Source organism: Ramularia collo-cygni (genome assembly GCF_900074925.1).
Source record: "Ramularia collo-cygni strain URUG2 genome assembly, contig: RCC_scaffold01, whole genome shotgun sequence".
NCBI classification, from domain to species: domain Eukaryota; kingdom Fungi; phylum Ascomycota; class Dothideomycetes; order Mycosphaerellales; family Mycosphaerellaceae; genus Ramularia; species Ramularia collo-cygni.
The window spans coordinates 3747384-3756816 of NW_019716255.1; the positions used below are offsets into that span (position 1 = coordinate 3747384).

The 9433-nt window shown below is 50.7% G+C and overlaps 2 protein-coding genes; one reads left to right on the plus strand and one right to left on the minus strand.

Moving 5' to 3' along the window:
* Nucleotides 1–301: 301 nt before the first annotated feature.
* RCC_01228 (probable 26S proteasome regulatory complex, subunit RPN9/PSMD13) lies at nucleotides 302–1514 on the minus strand (the record flags this gene model as incomplete). XM_023766494.1 has 2 exons in its annotated part: nucleotides 302–1179; nucleotides 1238–1514. The coding sequence occupies 2 exons, from the start codon at nucleotides 1512–1514 to the stop codon at nucleotides 302–304; spliced, it is 1155 nt and encodes a 384-aa protein (XP_023622262.1).
* A 316-nt stretch (nucleotides 1515–1830) lies between these two features.
* Nucleotides 1831–3050, plus strand: RCC_01229 (probable NADH-ubiquinone oxidoreductase 39 kDa subunit; the record flags this gene model as incomplete). XM_023766495.1 has 2 exons in its annotated part: nucleotides 1831–2889; nucleotides 2952–3050. The coding sequence occupies 2 exons, from the start codon at nucleotides 1831–1833 to the stop codon at nucleotides 3048–3050; spliced, it is 1158 nt and encodes a 385-aa protein (XP_023622263.1).
* Between the last annotated feature and the right edge of the window lie 6383 nt (nucleotides 3051–9433).

Here is a 9433-nt window from a genome sequence, read left to right on the forward strand (position 1 = left end):
GACGATGATGTGATATGAAATAATGAAAATGGAGACAAAGGTCCGGAACTGGGGTCGTTGAACTTTTCGTCGGTGTATTGTAAAGCCTATTGATACAATTCCATAATTCTGCGACTGGGAGGTGTCGTTCAGCGAGCGTTCCGCTTTCGCTTCGCGCTCCACAAATTTATCGTAGCCTCAGGCACTCCATTTCGCCATGTCATGCTATTCATGCAGCTCAGCCATCTAAAAGCCACGAAAGTGCTCCATGCAGAGAGCTTCAAAGTTGTAATCTCAACTTCGCGTCATCCTTCATTCCACCCTATGACGCCCAAACATCCTGTCCGACACCCTCAATCCAGTTGCCCAACTTCTCCACCCCACCATCCCACTCCTTCAGTCTCATCCTCATACCCTCAATGCCTCCCCGATCCAACACCTTGGGCTGCACCCATGTTATCCGCGCCACCTCCGCAACCTGATCAATGCTACCCTTCAACAAGCCCAAACTCAACGCCTTCATGATGAGGTGCTCAATCTCATCCATTTGCACTTTGGTCTCCTGMGCAATGGCCGAGAAGGTCATGGCGCGATCTTGAGGTGCACGCGAGAAGATGAGCTGTGTGAGAGCAGAGAGGGAGATCTTCTGGTAGAGAAACTGCTGGTGTTGCTTGAAGAGGGTGTTCTCATCAAGGTGTTGTTGGAGGATGGTGTAGGCTTGGAGATCTCCTCTGTTGAATGCGTAGAGCAGGTCGCGTAACCAGGAGTGTGGGGTGGATTTGAGGGAGTCGAGGATGGGATGGAGGAGGAGTTCTCCAAAGTTGTAGATGCTCTCGCTGACCAACGCCGCGATGCTGAGATCGTATGCAATGTGTTGGCGGTCGACGGGTGTGATGTCTGCAGTGTCGACGCATGCAAGGTAGAGGAGGGCGGTGCGGTAGTATGCGGCGAATTCGTGTTGATGTTGGTAGTATTTCGCGCTGACCCAGTAGAAGTTGGCGTGTACCGCCGTCTCCACCGCATCGAAGGTGTCGAGGATGGCCTCACACTTGTCAAGATCTTGACGGGCTTCGCTGATTTGCTTGAGAGAGAGGCGCACGTTGGCGACGGAGGTGAGGGCGTAGGCGTAGGAATCGCGCGAGGCCGGCTTGTCGACGCGCGTGGCGAGGGCGGACAGGAACGTCAGTCTCTCCTTGTCATCTATTTGGATTGAAAGATTAGAGCAAATTGATGTGAAGATGGAGCATGTCCTCCTCACCCTTGCACTGCTTTGCCGTGCTCAGACCAATGCGCACCAGCTTCAACTGATTGATCTTGTCGGCAAAGGTCTTGATGAACGTGTTGAAAATGGGCAGTCGCTGAGGAGCGCTGGCATCCTCGGCGTAGTATTCCACCAGCAGATCCGTCAATTCGTGCCACAATTTGCGCTCCCAGTAATCCTCAAAGGTGATGAAGTAGTGTTGCAGCTCATCGGGGGCGGAATCACGCTGATCGTGCAGGAAATCAAACATCTTCTCATTCGCCGCGTTGTCCATGATGGCGGTGAAGTCGGCTTATTCGGGGATGTGTTGGGGGAGGTATTTGGAGGAGGGTCTTGGAGGAGGATGGTATTGAGTTGGTTGGTGTTGAATGATGAATCTCTGGCAGCTCATGTCGCAGTGGAAGCTCGAGCAACGTCGATCGGCGTTTCCTCCGCCCAATTCCGAGCTGCACAACCAATCCACCTCACTTCCTTGACAATCCCTCACCTGTGCTGGGTGGGTACGCATGGTCGTCTAGGAACTCTTTCGACTCCGCTCCTCCCCTCTACCACACCCCCGACCGGCCATGGCAGGCCTCAGCACCACCAACATGGCCCTCTCCCGCCAACTTTGCCGTCCCAATGCTTCGATTGCCCCCTCGGCGCGCATCCTCGCCTCCAGCGCCCATGTCCACGCCCGCCGCCATGCCTCCTCGGATATTGTCATTACCCGCACCGGCAAGCCCATTATCCGCGTCCCCGGTGGACGACACTCGCTCGGCGGACACACGGTCACCGTCTTCGGAGCGACGGGCTTCGTTGGTCGCTACGTTGTGAACCGTCTGGCGCGCGCAGGAAACACGGTCGTCATTCCCTACCGCGAGGAAATGGCCAAGCGCCATCTTAAAGTCACGGGCGATTTGGGGCGGATTGTCATGATGGAGTACGATTTGCGCAACACAGCGTCGATTGAGGAATCCGTGCGACACTCGGATATTGTCATCAACCTGGTCGGTCGCGACTATCCCACCAAGAACTTTTCACTCGCCGATGTGCACGTTGAAGGGACACAGCGGATCGCGGATGCCGTGGCCAAATACGACGTCGACCGCTTCATCCACATGTCCTCGCACTCGGCCCACCCCGACTCGCCCTCGGAATTCTACCGCACAAAGTACGAGTCGGAGCGAGTGGCACGATCCATCTTCCCCGAGACCACCCTCGTCCGTCCATCGCCCGTTTTTGGGTTTGAAGACCGCCTGCTCCATCGCCTCGCCAAAGCCTCCAACATCCTCACGGCCAACAACATGACCGAGCGTCTCTGGCCGGTGCACTCGGTGGATGTGGGCAAGGCTGTCGAGGCCATCGCCATGGACGACAGTACCGCGGGCGAGACGTTTGAACTGTTTGGTCCGAAACAATACTCCATGGCCGAAATCTCCGACCTGGTCGACAAGGAAATCTTCCACAAGAGACGGCATATCAACGTCCCCAAGGCCGTTCTTGCCCCAGCCATGGGTCTAATGAACAAATTGCTATGGTGGGATGTGGGAAGCAAGGATGCGGTCGAGCGGGAGTTCTGCGATCAGTTTATTGACAAGAACGCAAAGACCTTCAAGGATCTGGGCATCGAGCCGGGTGACATTGCGAACTTCACATACAAGTATCTGGTGAGTGGTCCTGATGTTTGTGAGATTGTGACGTTGCTAACCTGACATCTTCAACTTTACAGCAAGGATACCGCAGCTCATCATATTATGATCTGCCACCAATGACGGAGAAGGAAAAGAGGGAGGAGAAGAAGTACTTGCATGTGTTGGATGATCAATAAGCAGGAAAGACGGTGTATATATGTCATCACCACACCACGGTGGAATGGAATCCCTTTTGTTGTTCAATACGGCCCACTTTCGCAGAAAGGCCGCAAAATCATGGAGATGGAGGGTTCCGTGCTGCTGAAAAGTGTATGCTTGTGGAAACCGGGAAAGTAAGGCTCTGATTCCCATCTGCGGCAGAAGTTTCATGACGTGGGGGTCTAGAACCACGACGGACTAGCGTGAAAAAGTGAGTGAATTAGACGTTCTTCTCCACGCACACTAGCGCGGTCTCCAGCCTTCTCCTTCTCTAACTCTCCGCGCGCAATCAACACATGTTTGTCCACTTCTAGCTTTCGTTTACACCTACTTCATTTGAAAATCGGTGTTTCCCGAACAACTTGACGACTGTAACGCGAGGATCACGGGTATACCTCGCTGTCTGTCTCTATTGAACACTAAGATCCCAGTCAGCGAAACTCTACCATCAGTACCAAACATCTCCGCTCGAAACAAAAAACTTCTCAACCACGAGAACATCTCTCCGAGATCGATTTTTGCAAAGATAGAGAGGCAGGACTCTTTCTCACGACAGGACCATTGATCGATTATTACCACGAGAAAGAAGAAGAGGGAGAAGAGGAAGAGAGAAAATGACACTCACTCTCAAATTCTTTTGCCTCTTGCTCTTGACTCTTCTCGTCGGGTCTATTGTAAACGATACTTCTCTGTTATTACTCCTTTGTACGGGTCTGGGGATGTTTTGTTGTTGGATGTGGATTCGGATTTTGTTGTGGGGTGGGGGTTTTGAAGGGAGGGATGGGGGGGAGAGGGAGAGGATGAGGGAGAGGATGAGGGAGAGGATGAGGGAGAGGATGAGGGAGAGGATGAGGGAGAGGACGAGGGAGAGGACGAGGGAGAGGGGAGATGGGGAGGAGAGCGATGGGGAGGAGGAAGATGGGGAGAAGGAAGATGGTGAGGGGGCAGATGGGGAGGAGAGAGATGGGGAGGGAGGGACGCCGATTTATGATGCTATGATAAGGGAGGAGGGAGTAAAGGTGGATATCAGGTCAAGGAATGGATGGATGGATGGAAGTGAGAGGAGTTTTCTGCGGATTGGAGGGATGGTTTTCGATGGGTATGAGTTGATGGGACCTGTGACTGGAGATGTCGTAGCGGGAGGTCGATGGGTGTATGGGAGTGACTGGAGCGAGGTATGCAATCAATCTTTCGAGCACTTTTACTCAACTTTGGTTTTCTCTCTTCCCTTCAATGCATGTGGATGCCTAGAAGAATATTCTGAACCTCAATGGCGAAAATGTGTATTGTCACTTCGGCTTCAAATACATGCATGTGAAAAGGCATCTGTGCACAATTCCCATCTCTATCATAGAAACTACACTTTGCACTCAACTTCGTTACCGCACATCATCACCAACTCATCGGGATCTCACAAGTACTGCACCCTTTTGTCTCTGTATGGCGGGACCAGATACCGACCCGGCGATCTTGCCATGTCTGTTGTATCTCCTTGTGGGCATTTCGATCTGGATTGTCTTCAAGCTCGGAATAGGTTGGGCTATGGAGCGGGCTTTTGAGGCCGTTACTAGGATTGAAGGGTAGGGAGCCCGAGAATATCTGGCGCGAAGAGGAGAGGATGAATTTCTTGCGGGAGAAGTTGGAGGAGAAGGTGGAGAAACTGGAACAGAAGAAGAGATATGGTCAACAACACCCGTTCTTCATCCGAATATTCGACCGCCGTCCACTGAACAGCTCTGCCTCTTCGAACAAACCATCTTTAACCCTTCCTATCGAGACCCATGAGAACGAGATGCTGCCACTGCGACCAGAAAGCTGGCGCAGGTCTTTCGACTGTTTCTTCAACAACAGCAATCCCTCGCCTCTCATCTCCTCAGTCCCAGAAATTCCCACCACAACACCCCAAACCCTCCTCCAGAAATACAACACCCACTGGTCCTCCCTCCAACCCCACGACAAGAACTGGCCTTGTCCCACACCATCCCTCTCTCCCTCAGGATTCTACCTTGCTCACTCAGAAGCACCGCACAACATCACGCAAGCAAAGACTATATCTCTCGAAACCCAAGCTTTTTTCCTCCAAGGTTACGGTCTAGATTTCAAATTCCAATTGGAGGATTTCGATGCGAAATTGAGTCTTTCGGCGGGGAACAGGAAGGAAGATGTGCTGGCTTTGAGAAAGTTTCTCAAAGTCAAGGAGTTGGGGAGATGGCATCCGGATTGGTTGAATAAGCGGACGGGAGTTAGGGGGTTGAGGGATGAGGGGTTGGGGATGTTGCCTGGGGTTGTGGGTATTAGGAGTGGGGTGGAGGAATTGATTGAGCGATGTGAGGAGTTCTTGGGGGAATGTTGAGGCTGGGATTGGGGGGTTGAGCGGTGGGTGAGTTGTGAGGTTTGGGGAGAGGTAGTGGAAGGGTCAACCTGTTGATTCTGTTGTTATGATTTATGCATTCGTCCGATGACAGGATCTTATGATAAGAATTTCGATCATGTTGTGACTTACTTTGGGAACCGTGTTCTGAGCATGTGATTCAACGTCCGTGCTCCGTGTCGCTGCAGAGCCAATGTCGGTCCTTGGCATGTGATGAAAGTGAATAGCTCAAAAGTTTATCCACCTCAATAGTAAACATTTATCTTGGTTACTAGGCAACAGTTCACCATGTGAGAGGACTTCGATTCTTCCTTCTGAAATCTCACACATTGAACTCTCTACAATCTCTTCTTCTTGCACATCGCATCACAACCAAAAGCCTCGCCTGGCGGCGCCGAACACTGGACATCTCCACCTTTTTTGCTCAACTGGTGGTGAAGCATCCAAGCCACAAGGAAATACTCCATTTCTCCTCTTCTGAACTACGACCGATATCCTCACTGCTCGATTTTCGTGCGCTAGACTGTCTCGGCCTCGCGCATTTGCTCTATTCCCTACAGCTACCATTTTCAACTACTCATGATCAACAGCATCAAAGTACCTTTGCTTCCACGGAATCAAGCATGCAGAGTTTTCGGATCAGCAGTTTCCATTCCTTACGCGAGATCTGGACAGAAAACGACCTCGGACTTCAAGATTACTTTGTGCTGATTTTCTCCATCGCGATTGGTATTTGGRGTATCTTCACGTGGATGGCCATGCGGAATCGACAAGCGGCACAGATGCGACAGCATCAATATCACGATCTTACGAATGCGGACTCCGAGATTGATAATACTTTAGGGGAGAAGATGCATGAGAACGAGGGTGTGGAACAGGAACGACAGCGTCGAGATTTTGAGATGGTGCAGAGGCAAATTCGAGAGCAGAGAGAAGAGGCGAGGAAGATCCGAGAAAGGGAGACACGGGTATGCGAACAGCTACGTCGACTTATTGAGATGGATAAGCGGCAAATTCGAGAGCAGGAAGAAGAAGCTAGGATGATGGTACGCGAGAAGAGGAGAATAGTGGAGGAGAAACTCCGCGAACAGGAGAATGAGAAACGTCAGGCAGAAGCTCGTAAGAAGAACCACATGAATCAAGAAAGCGAAGTCCGAGAAAAGGAGAAGAAGCAGCGGGAACATGAAGCCCGAAAGAAAGAATCCGACAAGCGCAAAAAGGAAGCACGCGAAAAAGAAGCTCACAAGGAAGAAGAAGAAGCACAACGCAACCACATCCAAGCTCAAGCCTCTTTGAATCAATACAACAACCTCTGGAATTCCCTGCAACGCCACGAACAGAACTGGCCATACCCAAAACCCGAGCTGACGGAGACAGGACTCCTCAACAAAACCTTCATTACCGACCACCATCGACCTCCCAGACTCCTAGCCCTCAAAGACACAACTCTCATAAGCCTCAACACACAGATATTCTTCCTGAAAGGAAATATCCATCGCCTATACCCTTTCCACCACTACCAAAGAACCGAGAGTAATCCTCGAACTGACAGACGATATGGAACCCATCAAATCTCTTCGAACCTTTCTCAAGAAAAAGGAATTGGCTCGCTGGCATCCGGATCGATTAAATCTTCGGACGGGAATGGAGGGCGGTACGCCAGATGCTAAATTGGGTCGTGAGTCTGTTGTTACGGCTGTGAGGAGTGGAGTTGATGAGTTGGTGGAGCGGTGCGAGGAGGCGGTTCGTGCTGCTGAGCGGCGCAGGTAGGAGTTTGGGTGGGAGGAGAAGAGATATGTTGCTTAGAATGAGTATGAAAGGAAGGTACAGGCACAGGCAATTGATCGAGGTATTGTGCTGGAGATGGGTCTATGGGGATGCATTGGCACTTCGGCAAGAACAAGAAGATTGACCTTTCGAGACGGCGGCGCAAATCGATGAAGTAACGATTATGATGATTACTTGTGTGGACTTACAATGATTTGATGTTCCGATGAGAATGTGAATGAGGTTCCCCACATCTCCAACCAATTGTCGTCTCCTTCTCAATGAAATCTTGACTAGCATGTGACGGAGCGTCCGTGCCACAAAGCTAGTAAGTAGGGGTCCTTGGCTTGTGAAACAGACGCTCAATCGAGCAACAATAGAAAAAAAAAAGAGACCATCGCATTCTTGTTTCGACAAAATGTCTACACATGATGAGCGCGCTCTCCAGCTTCTTCGTCTTTCAACTTTGCGCTCTCTGCTTACGACGAGGAATACTGGATATTCCTGACTACATCAAACCCACTGGAGATATCCTTCAGCTTCAGAGACTCACTCTCCTCGACAAATAAAGCCGACAGCTCCAGTGATTGTCAACCGCGACATTGAATTCAAGTGGGCGCATTCTGGTTCGCTCCAGCTGAAAACTACTCAACATCATCATTCCTCTTGAACTCCAACAGAAAGCACACTAGACTTTGATGGAGTATCAGACAGCATCAGCAAAAGCGATCGAATCGACTATGCAAAAGTCCCAGGATCTGGAGATCGAGGCCCGACGAAGACATGCAGCTACCTTCGTACAAGAGCAGTCTGCGACTTCGATGGAACCACCAGCAGATCATGAAAGCGAAAATGGAACTTCTACCAACCTCGCTCCGAGACATCGAGACTGGCAAACAAGAGGAACCACAGCAGGACGACGACAACAGCAACAGCCAGGAGATGAAGTTGCATCAGGAAAATATTTTGTGTCAGAAGATAGACGCACAAAGAGAAATGTTACGAAAGCAAAAGGAGCGCGAGGACGAGAAACACACCATGGCAGTCCAAGCACGAATCAAGCGGAAAGAAAGGCGGAAGAACCGAGAGAAGTGGCAAATAGCTCTGGAAACTCGGCCCGAAGAGCCAAGACAGCAACAGAAGAAACCAGAAGATTCAAACTTCCAGACCGGAGGACCGCCCTTCCAAACGGAAGAAACCCAATTCATCCCATTGCTGATCACAAGTATACGCAAGGAAAAAGTGCTGTCGAAATGGATTCTGAGAAAGGAATTGCTAAAGGACTTGAGGAAGCGGACGGGTTGGATGAAGATGAAGCGTAGGGGAATGAGGATTCTACGACCTACGATTTCACTGGCAGTGGTGACGGATCCTAGAAAGTACGAATCAGAAGAGGGAATTCCAAGTGAATTGCAGTCGCAATGCTCACTCCTGGAAAGCGATCTACGACAGATGGAAGAAAGTCAGGCTCAGGCAGGGGAACTCAATGCCTGTCAGGATGAGTTCGAGGAGATTTTACAGTGGAGAGAAGCAGTACCGAAGCGGGAGGAAATGGTGCGGGAGAGATAGGAGTGGAAGCAGTAGAAGCGGAAGAGTCAGAGCGGGACGAGATGATGATGATGATGATGTCGATGATGTGAGGAACTCTTCGATTTGGAGCCAAATTCAGTGCAGAGGATATGAATTGAATGAGACTCACATACCGGACCAATCCTCATTCTGTACTTTTCCGATACAAAGTCATTTCAAGGTTCATCCAATACCAATCTGGTCAATCACTTCTCGGGCTGACATCTGAGGTACGAAAGGTGACAGATCATTCCGCTCGCTTCCAATCAGGGCTTCGTGTGTGATCCGGAGAAATCCCAACTCATTGTGGAACGACCTCGTTTGCAATCATCTTGCCTCCTTTCCATAGTCTTGGAACTGAGACCCACCCGCATCGGGAGTAGATCGGGTCTGGTCAACACTGGAATCGTGTCCAGGAGAAGAGAAGGGTGGTGCATATTGGTCCAGCTCTCCCCAGTCGATGCTTTCGGACATCAGAAAGTTCGCTGATGATGTTGGGGTGGCATAGCCTGGGTCAGGCGGCACTTGATTGGAAGGGATATAGGATGGTGCAGATTGTTCCAGCTCTCCCCAGTCGATGATTTCGGACATCCGCATCAGAAAGTCCGCTAATGATGTTGAGGTGGCATGGCCTAGGTCAGACGGCACTTGATT